This window comes from Calypte anna, chromosome 11 (genome assembly GCF_003957555.1).
Source record: "Calypte anna isolate BGI_N300 chromosome 11, bCalAnn1_v1.p, whole genome shotgun sequence".
NCBI lineage: Eukaryota > Metazoa > Chordata > Aves > Apodiformes > Trochilidae > Calypte > Calypte anna.
This window is the reverse complement of record NC_044257.1, coordinates 2,906,142-2,923,994: the sequence shown is the minus strand read 5'-3', so window position 1 is coordinate 2,923,994 and position 17,853 is coordinate 2,906,142. Positions and strand designations below refer to the sequence as shown.

At 46.7% G+C, this 17,853-nt stretch overlaps 1 protein-coding gene across 1 annotated transcript in view; it reads left to right on the top strand.

The window, feature by feature from the left end:
* The window catches only part of NECAB2 (N-terminal EF-hand calcium binding protein 2), a 68,586-nt gene that overhangs the window by 44,163 nt on the left and 6,570 nt on the right, over positions 1–17,853 (top strand). Inside the window, exons 4-5 of the mRNA XM_030457473.1 lie at positions 3,549–3,574; positions 7,004–7,101. Of these exons, the coding sequence (XP_030313333.1) occupies positions 3,549–3,574; positions 7,004–7,101 (124 nt within the window). The remainder of the gene's footprint in view (positions 1–3,548; positions 3,575–7,003; positions 7,102–17,853) is intronic.

The following is a 17,853-nucleotide window of genomic DNA, read 5'->3' as shown; positions in this document are numbered from 1 at the left end:
CCATGGCCATGTGTTGAACAGAAGCAAAACATCCCCTGGCTTGGTCATCACCTGCATAAATCCAAAGGAAACCTGTGCAAGGAGCTGGAAGGAGCCACAACCTGGGTTTAGGTACTTGAGGGACCTTTCAGCCTTCAAACCATTGCATGAACAGAAATCCTGTTGATAGCAAGGGCAAGTAGGAGGGAAAAGCTTGGCTCCCAGAGCACCCAGAAGCTATTGTCATCCCAAGTCATGGGCCACATCTTATGGGGCTCTTTCATAAATACAAAACCTATTATGGGAAAACTTCATACAAAATCCTCCTTTTGCATCTCTCTGTTTCTGGGCAATTCTTTGGCTCAATTTTTATTTTGTGGTACCAGAGCTTTGCAGCAAAATGTGGTGAACTGCTGGGCTAACAGAACCCCTTTCTGTGCTCCCTGAGTGCTCAGTGATGAAGCACTTGGCAAGGGAAAAATGAAGTCATTAGTTTTGCTTTGGAGAAGGCAGCATTTCTCTCCCTTTCAGGAGCCCCAGTGGGAGATGTTCCCTGTAGGTGTTTCAATATAAATCATCATGCTCCAGTGCTGGAAGCATCCCAGTGATGTTGTGATCCATATGGACTTTGCAAGCATGCACCTGTTTCATAGAAGATGGATTCTAGGGGGGAAAATCTCTGTCTGGAGAGAATGGTGAACTCTGTATCAGCTCCTGCAGAGGAGGAGCCCTCTATCCCCTCTGGGAATTTTAAAAGATTGGCACTGCAGGCCCTGTTGGAGAAGCAGAGCTGAGTGAAAAATACCTACTGGATTATTTAAGTCTTGCTGCTCACATGATTTATGGGTTGTACTCAGTTGTGTGCAGGGCAAATGTGTCTGTGCCAGGGTATGCACCTCTGAATTATTCCTGCTGAAGCACATCACAGAATGCATTTTCAGTTTATTCCATGCAGGAACAGGGTCCTTTGGCAAGAGATAAAGACCATCCTTTAAAGTAAGAGCCAGGTGTCCACCAGAGCCCTTCAGCCACTGCTGAAGAAATTAAAACCAAAGCTGCCATATGTTATGGATACTTGTGTGCCCACCCCATCTGAAGCTGCCTGGACACTTCTGGTTGTGGCCAGCCTTGGCAAAGGGTTTAGGCTGTTTCTTTGAATGTGGTACCTCAGCTTTTGGAAGTCCTTTTTTTACTTCATACTGTGCAAGTGGGACTTTTTAAAGAGAGTGGGAAGGTGAAGGAGGTGCTTGGGTAGGAAGGATGTAGTGGGGTTCTTCAGAAAAGTAAAATGATGGACTTGGAAGGTAGCACAGTTCTTCAGAATTAAAGTTCTTTGGCTCCTTGCTGGTATTTCTCTTGCTCTGCTTGGAATAATTTCTCTCACTCTGGGGTTTGTGTGAAAAAGATTCTTTGAGTTCAGAAACCAGTGATCAAGAGTGACCATCTGTGATCCCTTAGTAGGCAGCTGGAGGCCCATGTTTCACTTCTGAGCTGGCAAGATAACAGTGCTGCTGCTGCTGGAACTAGAAGGATATCATCAGATATAATAATACTTTCCATCTGCACATGTTGTTTTTAGTCTTTCATAAATGAAAACGGGGTTTGCAGGTGGCTAATGCTAGAGGATAATTTGTTTCCGTGCTCTTTTGAAGCCTCGTAGCAAACCCAAGGCTGTGAATTGAAGATGGGAATAGAAGTAGAATGTGATTTCAGGAAAACCTCCATTTTCTGTGCTGGGGAAGGAACTGAGCTGTGTGGCTGCTGATGCAAACCCTTCATCTGCCCAGGAGAGAGGGTTATTATCTTCAGCTCAAGATGATCAGGTGTTGAGTGGCCTTTGCACAGCACATCCAGGCAGCAATTTGCATGAAAAATATGCCAGGAAAATGAGACTTTGATGCATTTGCAACTTCAGAATTCCTATGATGTTTTTGATTGTGCCACCCGTGGTGAGGACCTGGGACATCTTTCCCTTGGCTGAGATGGAAGGGAAAAAGGAAATTTCATGTTCTGCTCCTCCACATTATCTTTCCATTCTTCTCAAAACTTCTCCTCTCTGTTAGTGAAGATAAGTCTGGGCAAACACCTTAATGTCACCAAGGCAGAGGCCATCAGCCTTTTCTTAGGGAGGCAGGGAGATGCTGGGAAAAAAAGAGAGAAAGAGGTGCTGGATGGTAGACTTGCAGCCATTTGGGTTGGGAGGGACCTCTGCAGAGCTCTAGACCCTGTAAGTGGATGGGGTTTCCCATCTGCATCTTTGGATGATTTGAGCATGAGAGCTTCAAGTCAGGGAAACTGAGCTTACAGCAGCATTGGGCTGAGGAGTGGTGGTGGGGGAAGGTTATAGGATGCATGATATAATTCCAGGGTTTGAGAAAGATGATAAATCTCTGAGGGGATGAAGTGCAAAAGCTCATTTTACAGAGCGATGTGTGCTGACACATTCCTCTCGAGTATCCTGTGCCATATGGCCAAGCTGAGGTGACTTTCTTACCCCATGACAGACATCAGTTGCTCAAAAGGAATATGTGATTCTGTACCCTGTGCTTTCCCAGCATGAGACAGGTTGCTTGGCACCTTTCTGGCAGCTGGCAACTCACAGGATGGAGGTATTGGTGTTCACCTTCAGCACCCAGCAGGTCCCACAGCTCAGGAGTGAAGAAGTCCCTGCTACCACCACCTGGGGCTCTGCTCTGAGGGAGAATCTGGACAGGGATGGCACCACTGTGCCCTGCTGGTGTTGAGAAAATCTTTTTTCCCAAATCCACTTATGCTGACAGGTCAGGCAGAGCAGGGTTGAGTTTAGTTAAATAAATAGCTTTCCAGGACATAAATAAATAAAGGACGTAAATTATAAATCTATTAAGAGATCATTCCAGTGCTTGAATGGCACTAAGCATTGTGTGAGAATCTGAGACACGAGGAGATTAACAGCAATCATTATTTCCTGAGCAGATTGGCTGTTGAGTTTCTATTACATAAACTAGATGTCCATGTATGTGGAAGTAATTGTGTGGTTGTGGCCAGAAGAAGCCTTGGGTGGCAACTGTGTGCAGCCCCAAGGATGCAGATGCTGGAGGATCTTGATCCATCTAGAAAAGTAAACAGTGCAAATTCTTCTTCCAAGCAAATGGGGAAAAAAAAATAAAAAGCATATCACTGTGCCTTGCTGGAGTGTTGCCATTGTGGACATCATGGAGAAGGGCAGAGTAGTTGCTATGCTGTGAGGGTGCAGAGTCCCCCAGGAGTACAGGTCTGTCCCAGAAGGGATTCACAGGTCCCCCAAATCCCACAGGGAATATCCAAAATAAGGTGTGAAACCATCTCACCAGCAAGGATGCTGAAGATGCAGTGGGGAGGTGATGCCCTGGGTGGCAACAGCCATTGCTTCCTTCTGAGGCTGTCCTCACCTTGGGGGATTCTGAGGGGTGGGGGACATTGTGGGGTGGGTACCTGGGGTTAAGCCTAAAGAAATCCAAATTGTATCCTTCATCCAGCCTTCACATGAAAACTGTATTTCTCTTTTTCCTGCTTCCTTCCCTGCCTCATCCTCTCTCTCCCTGTTCCAGCAACGTGGACACCAAGGAGCTGTGCGGTGAGTCCCATCCCTCCCAGGGACACAGGCAATTGTTTTGGTGCATGTTGTGTGAAACCCCTCACAGGGCTGGTGGGGCTCTGGTAGCTGGGGGGGTGTCTCAGAACTTTTTCTACTTTGGCCCTGATTCCACAGGAAAACTGGCAAAACTTTTCTTCATGTTCTTGCAGCACAAACAGGGTCAGAGCTGAGCGCAAGTCCAGGCTTCCCTTCCGGAATCACTTGTGGTTTGGTTTCCAGCAATATTGTGGCTTCCAGCTCTGCTCTGAAATTCAATAAACTTGAAATCCCTCTGCAGTATCCAGAAGGTGTTTTCTCCTTAGGCAAACTGTCACGTTTCCCAGCAGTCTGCCTGAGGTGCACAGCACCTCTGCTGCACCTCCCACCTCTCACAGAAATTAAAGGCTGGAAAGAAAAATCTCAAAACCTCTTGAGAATGTTTTGTCCCATGCCTTGACTGGGAAGGGAATATTTCCTGCCAGGATTTTTGAAGGGCTTTGCCTTGAAGGGAGGTGACTTGTGCATGGGGCTCCTGCTGCTTAAGCAGATGTGATTTTCCATGGGCACTTGGTGTTGGGAAACATTTCCTGCGCCCCAGGTTTTTGTGAGGAGATGGGGGGACAGGGATGTATGGCCTTGCAAGGGGGCTTTTCCAGCTCTTCTCCTCCCCTCCCATGCCAAGATGCAGAAGAACATACAAAACCACCCTGGCAGGTCCTCACTGTTGACCTTCACCACTTTGCCACTAATAACAACTTCAGAGCCCTGTCTGGGAGCAGGTCATGCCAGAGAGGTGCTTGCAGGGTCTCCTGTGCCAGCTCCAAGCTACTTGTTATTGCTGATACTTTTAAGCACTCTTTTCTTCTCAGTCCCCCCACTCTTTTCTCACTGCATTGGGTCTCCTTGCCAGCTGACCCAAGAGACCAAACACCAACAGCTCCTACCATCAGCTTTGCTGGGAAATACAGGGGTAGTGTTGTGGTTGCTTGCCCCCCCAACCCTTCTGTCAGTCTAATAAAATCAGAATATTACTCAGCTATCACCCAGTACGATCCCACTTTGCTGCCTTTCAGGGATGAACCTATTGGGAAAGAGGAGAGATAAACCCCTCTCCACCACCTACGTGAAGCCAGGGGAAGGATCAATCCATTTGAGGTCCTGCCCAGATCCTGCTGAATAACTGCCCTTGCTGGCAATTTCTTGTTTGCTTGCTTCTCTTTTAAAAATGTTAGTTTTAATATAAAACTTCATTCTGGCAAAATAGGAGCTCTCTCCTGAAATGGGTTTTGTGTTTTGGGATTCTGAGAGCTACTTTAAAGGGATTTTGTGAGCCCTACAGCATATATGAGAGTCTTGATGGGGCCTAATATCTACCAGGTAGCATCTTATAAAAAGTTCTGGGGGGTTTTGCTGCCAATGAAGGAAATAGTCAGCAGCACCTAGACTGCCTCAAAACCTGGTTTGCTATTACCCCAGTCAATCCCAGATGATGCTCGTGCAGCTCCCAAATAGTACCACCCTTCAGTTTAAAAGAAGAGGAGACATTGCAAGGACCCACACAAGCTGTCCAGAAAACTGAGATATCCTCTACAAACAGGAGATGCACACTGACCTGTTGCAGAGTTCCAGGGTGATGGGCAATGGCTTTACTGGGGAGAGATGGGGGGGCACTTGTCTTTGCCATCCCTTATGGTGCTCATCTTAGAATTATAGAACCATAGAATCATAGAATTGGCTGGGTTGGAAGGGACCTCAGAGAATATCAAGTCCAACCCTTGAACCACCGTTGCAGTTGCTAGACTATGGCACTGAGTGCCACATTCAGTCTCTTTTTAAATATCTCCAGGGATGGAGAATTCACTACTTCCCTGGGCAGCCCATTCCAATGTCTGATCACCCTCTCCATCAAGAAATTCTTTCTAATCTCTAACCTATACCTCCCCTGGCACAACTTGAGACCCTGCCCTCTTGTCTTGCTGAGAGCTGCCTGGGAAAAGAGCCCAACCCCCCCCCTGGCTACAGCCTCCTTTCAGGGAGTTGTAGAGTGATGAGGTCTCCCCTGAGCCTCCTCTTCTCCAGCCTGAACACCCCCAGCTCCCTCAGCCTCTCCTCATAGGATCTGTGCTCGAGTCCCTTCACCAGCCCAGTTTCCTCCTTTGGACCCGCTCCAGGACCTCAATCTCCTTCTTAAACTGAGGGGCTCAGAACTGGACACAGGACTTGAGTTGTGGCCTCACCAGCACTGAGTACAGGGGCAGAATCTTCTGAGCATCCATCCAGCTGCTCTCTGCAGATGTGTGGGAGATACAAGCAAGAGCCAGGTAGGAAAGGGACAGCTGATCTCAAATGTTCCTGTGAATAAATAAAACTAAACCAGCAGAACTGAGTGCTGTGGTTAAATTCTGCTCCCATATGCTCCTTGGTTGGGCTGTGGTCTTCCCACAGCAGTTCATTTCTCCTGAAATATAGGAGCCCAGCTAAAATGGTTTTAATTTACCTTTTAATTTACCTTTTAATTTAATTTACCTTTCAGATCAGCTCAGTGTTTCTTTCCCAAGCAATAATAAGAAGAACACAAATAAACACTGCAGTGAGAATAAGCTGTCTGGCTTATGGAACAGCAAAGAGCTGCTGCCAGGCATTCTGTGACATTCTGGTTCCTGTCAAAATCTTCTTCCCCTTGGATATGTACTCAGGCTGTAAATAGCTATAGGCCCTTCTAATTAAGCCAAGAGAACCTAATTAGGAGGATTGTTTCCTGGAGTTTGTCTTGTTGCATTCTGCAGAGATGTCACCTCAGTGTGAAGCTTCATGTCTGAGCACTGAGAAATGGAGCTGGTGGCTTTTCAGAAACAGCTTTTGGCTGTCACCTGTGTCAGTCACACGAAAACCAGGAGGGATGAGGATGGACTCCTCATGGACTCCCCCTCTCCATGGAGAAGGCTTGCTTTTCAGCCCAGCTCACAGCTCTGTTTCCTTCCTTTGAAGGGATATTTGGCTCTCAGAGAGCTCTGCAACCTGTGATGGTGGCTTGAGGTCCAAATGTGGTGGGAAATAGAGGAAGGTGTAAGGCCAGTCTCAGCTCATATAAATTGGGGTGAACCTGGCAGCTATTTGGATACTTTGAGTAGTAAAGCTCTCAAGGGAATAAAAAGAGGCAAGATAGGATCAAGTGCAGAAGTAGGCATGGAAATGAGGTACCCATTATGTTATTTTCTTTGAGAAAAGAATGCCCTATGTCTCTTTTTTTACAATGGTCTCAAACTTCACTGGAATTGCATCACTTCCCCTCCCTGCAGAACAAGCTGTAGAATACAAAAACATTCCTCAACTCACTCTCTCAGGTTTCCTTTCCACCAGTAACTGTCCTTGCTGTGTCACGTAGCCTCAGAGCATTAAATCACATCATGTCCCTCTTGTTTTCTTCAGATTATTTTGCTGACCACATGGGAGACTACGAAGATGTCTTGGCCTCACTGGAGACCCTGAACCTCTCCATCCTGAAGGCCATGGACTACACCAAACGGGTGAGTGATCCTCACTCTACCTCCATGGACTTGGAGGTAGTAAACAGTGTTAAAAGAGCATCCAAATCCCAAGGCCCTTGTCCCAGTCAGAAGTGTTGCCTTCTCATGCCCTTGGGCTCATGGGGTCATCTCAGCAATGGGACAGAAGTGGGCTTGGTTTGGTGTTAAAAGCAAATGAATCTGGAAGATCTTGGCCAGATTGGTGCAGAAGAGTAGGCAAAGTAGAAGAGGAGGCAGTAGGCTCCTTGGCAGAGCTCTGCACCTTCTCAGCATCCTTCCTTTGCCAGACAGGTGGGCTTGGCTGTGCCTTAGGCTCGGCATTACCTCCAGGTGTCTTCAGACCTGGGTTTCTTGGGTAGGATTTTGAAGGCATGAGTTCTTGGTAGCTTTTGGAGAACTCGTATTCTAAAGCAGTCCTTAAACACATCTCCCATGTTAGAAGGCATCCTGACTGCCAGGAGGAGGCTGGTTCATGGGCGCAGCCACTGTGTGGGAAACTAGAAGGCTGGGTGTTGGAAGGACTACAGGGAAAATGTCTTTTTTCTGTGTTCAGGGTACTCCCATCTTAAAAAAATCCACCATGCATCTAAATGGTGCTGTTAGTAAGGGACTGCTAGACAGTGACACTGACAGAGAAACAGATGGAAGTTTATTTACAAATCCCTGGAAGATCTGGGCTGTTATACCAGATAAACACCCCTGCCAAGAGCTGCACTGCTCAGAGGTGTCTTATCAGGATGAGAGACGTATTTAGAGAGCTCTTGTTCCTTTGAAACCACTTGCCTGTCCTTTCCATGCCACTTAATGAACTAGCTGGGCTATATTGGAGGTATTTATTATCTTGTAGATATCTCAGTAATTCACTCTGACCTGGTGATGCTTTCCACTGCTGCTTTTGGAATGCTAGGTTGATATATTTGGCTGCTTCCTCCCAGTATTCCTTGTTTGCATCTGAGCATGTGGTCATTCCCTTGCATAAGGAACCTGCAGGATGGTTATTTGTAATCTAAATCATAAGAAGAGACTCTTTCACCCTCTTTGATGTAGCAGCCTGTGGCAGGATTCACCTGCCTTAATTGCAGTGACTCAAGGTGGTTGACCTAAGCCTGAGCTCTTCACCCCTGTCATGGTCTTGTGAAGGGAACTGGGGAGGTCCAGAGCCCCAGAGACACCTTCCTCCTGTGACTCTGCAGGAACTCAAATGCAGACTAAAGCCAGGTGAGGGGAACATCCCCTCCTTACTCCCATTTTATCAGCCTCCTGGCAGACTTTTGGCAAGTGAAGAGGTGGAACAAGACTCCTTCAGAGAGAGGAGCTGAAAAAGTAGTATTTCATGAAAAACATTGGCTCCCTACTGTGATTTTGTGAACCAGGTGGTACAAACCTTGTCGATAAATTATTCAAACACAGGCTCTTTGTTCAAGTGAAGAACTGAAGGGAAAAAAAAAACAAAACAGAAAATAAGCTGTTATAGGTAGCAGAGAAAGTCATCTCCAGTGCAGACAGGCAGTGGCAGAAGCCTTTCCCAAGCACAAACCATTGTGGGTTTTTTTTCTGACATGTGTCAGAGGAAGGCTTCTTAAGATCCAGACTAATCCAAACTCCTCAGCAGTTTCAAGCCTGGGGAGCATCCTGAGGTGTTTTATTTCCCTCTGGGCTGGACTCACACCTCCAGGAAAGGGCTTCAGCCTCAGGGAGAGCACTTGCCATCCCAGCATTGCCAAAGCCAGTGTCAGTTCCCAGTGTGATGCTGTAACCAAGGGCGCCGTGTTGATGTCAGGATGTTCAGGAGATAGCTACACCTAAATATATTTTTAGAAACACTGGGTTAGGGAAAAGACTGCTGCATCAGCAGATTTTGACAGGAGCCATGTTCAGTTTCGTGCCCCCTGATGCTCAAGCCTGTGCAGCTTTTGCCCTGGGACAGATCCTGCACCAGGCTTGTTGCTGATGCTGAGTATCCAGGCTTGCTAGGAAACTGCTTCATGTCCGAGATGCTCCTGCTTGTCTGTATTAAAATATTTCCTCAGCTGGAGAAAACTATTGATCATTGAGCACCTTCCTCATTCCTTCCCTCTCCCCTCCATTAAAAAAGAGGGTTCAGTGGGAATAAAAAATGAAGCCAAACCTTCTTTAGTGTTGGCTTGCTGATGAGAGGTAGCCCTGCTCTTTAATTGCTGTTTCTAGTTCGGACTTTAAAAGACAGCTGATTATTTCTTGCACCTAAAAAGAGAAAGCAGCAATTAACTCATTCAGGAGAAGCTCCTGAAGTAGCATCAGTAATTAGATTCAGTAGTGGAAGGTCTCATGCAGGAAAAGAAAAGCTGTCAGTGTGATTATTTTCCCATATGGCAACGTCCACGCTGTGTAGAAATGAACACCCACGACAGTGGGAAATCCAATGGTAAACTGGAGGGAAAAATGGGCTTTTGGATCTAAGAAAAAAGCTATGAGAGTGATGGGGTGATGGTTGTGTGTGTGATGGTGTTGTTATATAGTTCTCATGTACTGGGGGTGTCTGGAACCAGGGGGATGGTGCTGGGGGTGGTAATTTCTACTAACACCACCCTCACCCAAGCATCCCAGGTACTTGGTTAAAAAACCAAACCAAAACAACACACATTTTTGTGTTTTTTGTTGTTGAACCCAAGAGGCTCTGTTGGCCCTGTTCCTGCCAGATATGGCTCTCACTCCCTTTCTCCCCTAACCCTAGGCTGCTTCTCCTCCCCTCTTCTGCCAGGCCAGCATTTTGCAGCTCTGGGCATGGCAAGATGAGCACTGCTGATCTTTAGCAGGGAGGGAAACGTTACAAGCAAGCTGCAAAGAAGTCCCAAAAATGCTGAGTGAGGAATACACTCAAGGATGAAGCAGCTAAGATTTAAGGTCAAATTGCTCTGGCTGAGCACCAGAAGGGTGCTGGTGACTGTCTGTGGTGCATGCCCTGCCCCAGCTAGAAGGAGAAGGTTTGGAAAGCAGAACTGCCCCAAATCAGAGCTGAAATTGCAACAAGCCCCCATGGACACGATGGGTGGAAAGGAACCCATCTTGCTGGTGCTGCCTGGGTCAGGACAGGGACTGTCACTCTGGTGAGTGGCAGGATGTGAAGAGCACAGCAGGGGTGGGGGTGCAGGCAAATTAGGAGGGATTTGGAGACTGATTTGAGGGAGGAGTGAGGGCCAGCAGGTGGAGACCTGAGGATCACCCTCTGCTTGAAGTTGAGCATCACCTTTTGTCCTGGAGGGGAGCAAAAGGAGATGTAAAAGATGGAGTGGGACTCTTTGCTTGCCTGCTGCCAGCTCCACTGCCAGTCTCTCACTTGCCCAAAGCCTTTTTCTCTCATTTAATAGACAGGGAGAGGAAATAGTGACCCAATGGTGACACATCACACTCCCCTTGAGAGCCTCAGGGTGACACAAACCATGCATGTGTCTTATGGACAGGCCCTGTGCTAGAACCACCTGCAAACACCCTTTCCCCTGAGCATCATTATTTAGATGAGAGGATCTGTAAATCAAAGAGGAAAAATCAACAGCTGCTGATGCTCCAGCAGCAGTTGGGAACTTAGAGGTGTTTACATATGGGGTTTCATATGTTACTTCCTTTCTTGTCTCTGCCATATGACATGATGTGTCAGGGAGTAGGTGACACCCTCTTTGGGGGCTGCTGGAACTTCTCTCTCCTCTGCTGATGCCAGCCTGGCTACAGCTGGATCTGCCCCAGCAACAAAGAGCACACTCTAAAGAAAGGCTTGTTTGAGCAATGCAGTACCAGGTTTGGGTGCTAAAAATGGTGGATGGGTTTTTTATTGTTGCTGTTGTTTTATAGTGCATTCCAGAACAGCAGTATGAAATGCTCTCATTTGCATTCTTACCAAAATTAAGCTTGCCAAATATGGTATTGCTCTTTTTTTTTTTTTTGAAAAATGATAACACCTCTATATTAAATAGGCAGAAGAAATAATCCTTAAAAATAATCCTTTCCTCCCACTCTCCAGCTAATCCTTTCTCTCATCATTTCATTTTACCTGAGCAGATTTTCTCCTGCTCTGCTATACAAACTTGATGTTCATACCAGGAGTGTCTGAGGGTCCTGGAGCAGTGAATAGGAACAGCTGGTAAATCCTGGGAATTTGTAGCCACTCATCTGAAGGGGTGAGTGGGTAAAGGCTGCATCATCTTTCAATAGATTTTGGAGAAAACTTTTCTGGACCACTTCAGTATCAATTGCTATAGCAAAAAAATGGTGTGGATTTCTGGGAAATTTATGGAACTCTATAGTTGAGGAATAATTTAAAAGGAAACAAAGCATATTGTGGTCTACCTGGATTTCAGCAAAGCCTTTGACACCATCCCCCATAGCATTCTCCTGAAAAAGCTGTCAGCCCACAGCTTGGACAGGAGCACCCTGTGCTGGGTTAGGAACTGGCTGGAGGGCCGGGCCCAGAGAGTGGTGGTGAACGGGGCTGCATCCAGTTGGCGGCCGGTCACTAGTGGTGTCCCCCAGGGATCTGTGTTGGGCCCAGTTCTGTTTAATATCTTTATCGATGATTTAGACGAAGGGATTGAGTCCATCATCAGCAAATTCGCAGATGACACCAAGCTGGGAGGAAGTGTGGACCAACTCGAAGGCAGGAGGGCTCTGCAGAGGGACCTGGACAGACTAGAGAGCTGGGCCGATTCCAACGGGATGAGGTTCAACAAGGCCAAGTGCCGGGTCCTGCACTTTGGCCACAACAACCCCATGCAGCGCTACAGGCTGGGGACAGAGTGGCTGGAGAGCAGCCAGGCAGAAAGGGACTTGGGAGTCTGCATTGACAAGAAACTGAACATGAGCCAGCAGTGTGCCCAGGTGGCCAAGAAGGCCAATGGCATCCTGGCCTGTATCAGAAACAGCGTCACCAGCAGGTCCAGGGAGGTGATTCTTCCCCTGTACTCAGCGCTGGTTAGGCTGAAGAAGAGAGTGGATCAGGCCAAACTGTTTATGTGAATTACTTAATGAAAACTTGTAATATATGCTAATGAATTTGTGTTCATAACTACTAATAATTCAGGGAAAGAAGCTAACAAAGCAGCCAAGACATTTCACTTTCCCATACAAAGCAGCTGAGACATTTCACTTTCCCATACACAGCAGCTGAGACATGTCATTTTTCTACTAGAACAATGTAACCAATACAAGGTCCTAACAGGATTAATTTCTAGCTAGCAAATAATTAAAGTGTAAGTCTTTTCTTCTGTAACTCTTTTCTTAAAACAAGTCTTGTTCTAAAAGCAAGGTACTGCCAAGGCCAGCTGGACACTAAAGGATGTGAACATCCGCACAAGAAGACTATAAAGATATCATCACCAACGGATAAGAAGAAATTATGGCTGGGGTCTTGTAACAATATTGCTTTGTAACAACCTAATGAAGTCAGCAAGAACTAAGAATGTAGTATTGTTATACCCTCCCCCTTTTACTGTATAAATACCCCAACCCCTTTTCCCTTAACCCTTTGGAACTCTTTGTCCGGCGCAAGCTGGGGGTTCCCCGGATCCGAAAATAAATACCTTTACTGTTTAAAGACTCAAACTCTGTCTCTAAACAGTTTTGTTTGGCCTTTTCCGGCTTCAAGGCCACACCTCGAGTACTATGTCCAGTTCTGGGCCCCTCAGTTTAAGAAGGATGTAGAGGTCCTGGAACAGGTCCAAAGGAGGGCAACCAGGCTGGTGAAGGGACTCGAGCACAGGCCCTATGAAGAGAGGCTGAGAGAGCTGGGGCTGTTCAGCCTGAAGAAGAGGAGGCTCAGGGGAGACCTCATTGCTGTCTACAACTACCTGAAAGGAGGCTGTAGCGAGGTGGGAACTGGACTCTTTTCACAGACGACCATCAACAAGACAAGAGGACACAGTCTTAAGTTGTGCCAAGGGAGGTTTAGGTTAGATATTAGAAAGAATTTCTTCACGGAGCAGGTGATCAGGCTATGGAATGGACTGCCCGGTGAGGTGGTAGATTCTCCGTCCCTGGAGACATTTAAAAAAAGACTGGATGTGGCACTCAGTGCCATGGTCTAGCAACTGCTCCGGTGGGTCAAGGGTTGAACTAGATGATCTCTGAGGTCCCTTCCAACCCGGCTAATTCTATGATTCTATGATTCTATGATATTTGTGGAGCTTCTCAGAAAGTATTTTTACAAGTCCTATCCCAAATTAATTTTAAAATAATATTACACTACAAATTAAAGCAGGAAGTGTTGCTCCAGTTCTTCAAGAGCTTTTTTTCCCCAACTTTCCTATTCAGATTTCAGACCAGAAGCTGATTCTCTGTGTGATGCCATCCAGATCAATTTCCTTGCCAGCCCCCAGGGCTTTGCTTGAGATCCAGGCAGGCTGCCAGGGAGGGACCCAGCAGGGCTGGCAGGGAGAGGAATCTTAGGAAGGCCTCTCCTGGGTTTTATTTTTAGCAAAGATGTTTATTCTCTGCTCTTCTGCTTGTCTGTCACTGCAAAATTCGTGTTCCTCCTCTCACTGAGAAAGCAGATTATCTTCTCTGGAAGTCCTGTTCATGCTGGCCTTGCTCCATCTTTCATGGACATCTGAAGGCCGTGATCTTCCTCTTCCTCCCTTTCTCAGTCTGTTGCTTCTGGGATTACACAAGGAAGGCAATAAATACACCAGATGTCAATGGCATGGCCTCAGCAGATAATCCAAGAGCATCTCTGAAGGAGACACCTGAAGGAAAGGCAGGAAAGGACCAAATCAAGGCATAACCATAACTGAGCCTTCAGCAGCCTGACCAGCCCACACTGTTACATTTGCAGGGTCTTCTGAGCAGGTCCTGTTTGGAAAACAAAATCTGCACTATCCTTGGAAAACTTAAATAAAATATTTATTAATTTACAGTCTTGTACTAAAGACATCTCGTTAGGAGCTTGTGTGAAGGGAAAGACTAATTAGAAGCAGGATGTTGACAAGCAGGAGGCCACTCTTCATTTCCCAGGCTGTTTGCCTGGTACCTACAGGGTGCAAAAAGTGCCATTTAACTCTTGATCCACGGGTGACCCTGTGTATAGAGCACGGGTGGGCCAACACTTACCTGCCCCTTGTATCCAGTGAGAATTGATGAGATTATCCAGCAAGTTTAATAAGGAGAAGAGGGAAGACCTGTGTCAAATTGCTTGGGAAGGGTCCATGGCAAGAGACCTGCAGGACCAGACAAGGCAAACATGAGCTAAGAAGGGTCCAACACTGAGATTTATGGAAGGAAGATTTTATAGGAAAAGACTTTTAAAGGACATGTGATGCAATCATAATGTGTTTGGGGGTTTTTTTTTCATCTGAACAGGTGTCTCATGTCTTTGGAGTCCTTTCAGAAAGGCTGAGGGTCATTCATATGTTTATGCTTTCATTTATCAACTACTTAAGTGTCTTCTCTCTTCAGGTTTCTTCTGATGATGTACCATGCAATCAGTTTTGGGTCTCCACTTTGGAAGGGATGTGAGACTTAGGAGGAAAGAGAAAGGAGTGAGACGCAGGTCTGAGTGTTATAAGAAATTATCTCTCAGAAGAAAACAGGCAATTATGAGCAGCAAATTTAAATCAGCCACTTGGAGGCTACAGCACAACACATGCCTGATGGTTCAAGGATGAGTGGGTGGAAGAAAAGCTCTCCATCATCCTGGCATGAGGTTTGACAAGGATGTGTCAGGCAGTGCTTTTGTTACTGGGTTTGTTGTTTTAAGTGAAGGAGAGGTGTGGGTGAAACAGAACTGGCTGTGGTTTCTGTCTGAGAAAGCTCCTTGGTTCAGTGCCATGGCCCCCTGGATGAGCTTCAGCAGTGATTGGAGTTCAGAAAAACTGGAGAAGCTGTCAACATCCCAAGCTTGGTAAACGTTGGCCAATTTGGCCAATCTTGCTGCCAAGCAATGCTGGGAAGCCTGTTTAGTCAGGCTGCAAGGGCTGGCAGGCAAAGGGAAGGGGCAGGGTTGTTTTGGGGGTCCCAGTGTCCGTGGGTGGTGCAGAATCATTTATATTTTACATCCTGCAGTCTTAACAAGCTAAAGAGTGACCTTTAAAAATACCAGCAGAGAAGCTTTGAAATGCTCATCAGAATCTCCTTTCCCAGCCCTATAGGAACACACCCACCAGAGCCCAGCTTGAGGCATGGGTTTGCAGTGCCTGCTGAGGGATGCTCTGTGCTGGTGCTGACAAATCCAAGTGCTCAACAGCACCAAAATCCCAGCTTTAAAGCCTTTGCACCTTTAAAACCTCCCATGGGTGTTTCAGCAGTGCCTGCCAAAATTTGGGCAGGGTAGTGTCTGTGATGCCCAAGCCTTTCTAGTCTTGAACAAGTGGACTGGCTGGATGGAAAGGGATGGGCCTGGAGAGCTCTTCCAAGTGCTTCTGACATGAAGAAACTTCATTGACCGGCAATTATTAAATTACTCCATAAATTTTTCATACTTCTCAAGCAACTCACAGAGGAAATAACTCTTCAGGGTGGAATTAGTAAGACCAAACCTCATTAAATCTTCCTAGGACAGACAGACCAATGTTTTAATAAGAAGATGGGAAGGGTTCCTTTGGAGCTGGTCTTCTTAATGACTTCTTTGTGTAAAACCAAATAAGACATTTGCTAGAGACTGCTGAATAGTCTCTGAGCATATGCACTTCAGACCTGGCTCTTGAGAGCAAATTTCACAGCTAGGCTGGAAAATGGCCAGAGATAGTGAAGTGGGATCAAAATAAAACCAAAACCCACTGTATTTTTAATGACCTGTCAGAGCTATTGGACTTAGCAACTTGTCCAAAAGCATCAGCTCTTCCTGGATACACCAGTGTTCTTTCAGCTTAGTCCATCCACCCAGCATTCCTTGATGTAGGGAGTTAAGCTGATTTAAATGAACATGTGAAGAGAGTCACAGAATGGTTTGAGTGGGAAGGGACCTTAAAGTTCATCTAGTAGAGAAGGACACTCTATTGCCACCTTCCAGTTTCTGAAGGGGGCTACAACAAAGCTGGTGAGAGACTTTTTAGGACGTCAGGTAGGGAATGGATTAAAAATAGAGGAGGGTAGATTTAGATTAGATATTAGGAAGAAGTTCTTCACCATGAGGGTGGGCGATATACTGGAAAAGATTGCCCAGAGAGGTGGTAGGAGACCCATCCCTGGAAGTTTTTAAGGCTAAGCTGGATGGGGCTCTGAGCAACATGATCTAGAGGAAGTTGTCCCTGTCTATGGCAGGGGGTCTGGAACTGGATGAGCTTTAAAGTCCCTTCCAACCCTTACAGTTCTGATTCCATTATTTATTTGATGCAGGGATATCAGGGTTTAACACTGGCCTGGTAATTAAACCAAATAGCCCTATTAATCTCCCTCTCCTCCCTGATAAAGAAAGGAGAGAGAATAAGGAAGAGAGACTTATGGATTGGAAACTAAACTACACAGTTTTAATTAAATAGTAATGATAAATAGGAAAAATGTATACAAATATACAGGGAAATTGATACCACATTCTTCCCCCCTTTCCCCCAGTAACTCTCACGTCACCACTGAGGCTGCAGGGCAGCCCTGGGAAAGTCCAGGCTGGAATCCTGGGGTCAGCAGCAGTTGGGAGCTGGAGGCAGGAACACACAGATCCAGGCTGGGATGGATCAGGAGCACAGGCAGAGGAACAGACAGAATCGTCCCAGAATGCTGAAGCAAACAGGGAGAGGGGAAGAAGGGGAAGCAGGAAGGGGTTTGACCCTCCTGATCCCTCCAGTTTATCCTGAGTATGAGGTGTATGGGATGGAATCCTCTGTTTGGTCAGTTCTGGCATCTGTCTTGTCTGTTCCTCCCCAAAGGAGGCTGCAGGTGGGACCTCTTTACTCCTCTTGGAGGGCAAAATGTTCCTCAGAGCTGAGCAGTGTCCCTGGCTCTGCACACCAGGCTCTGGCTGTAACTATAACCATGGAGTTATCAGTCCCAGGAGCAGCCACTGACTGAGAAACTTGCTGTTAATTTCAGCAAGTGCAGCTGCTTACAAGAGACTGAGCTGGAAGCAAAAGTACAAGACAGAAAATCACCTTTATCCTGGCCCAAACCAGGACAACGGGATGAAATGGAAAGCAGTGGTGTACTCTTTGCACCTCTGGGAAGTGGGGTAAATAGCCTGGAGCTGGTGAAAAATCAGTCAGTGAGCTCAGAGCATCTGTTGGGGTTGTGATGTGTGGTTTTGACAGCAGCCAGGGAAGAGTCACCAGCTCCATCCAGCTCCACTCTCCCCTCCAGAACACTTGGCCAAATCCTATCCCAGAAAACCCACACTTAATGAAAAGAAGAGTCCACTCTGCCCCCTGACAGAGCTGACACAGCTCTGTGTTTTGATGCAGCATTAAATCTAGGAGGAGGGATCCAGCCCCCAGCCCAGGGAGCAGAAAAGAGGCAGCAATCAGATCCTCAGGGACAGCAATCACAGCAGGGCTTGGGGGGGAGGTAATCAAAGCCCAGCTGTAATTACAGCACAGCCTCTTTGGGCACCTGATGAACACATTTCTGCCTTCATTACAGGCAGGCTGCCACCTGTGGGCAGGGGCATGAGTGGGGAAGTGGCTGTAGAGGGGGGGAAACCGCAAAAGGAACTCTTTCTGATGCCAAACCCAATGGTGGCACTTTGCCGAGCAGATTTATGGATTTCATGCACTCTCCTTATCCAGAGTGTGGATGGTAGAAGATAGAATACATAGAATCACAGATTGGTTTGAGTTGGAAGGAACCTTAAAACTCATCCAG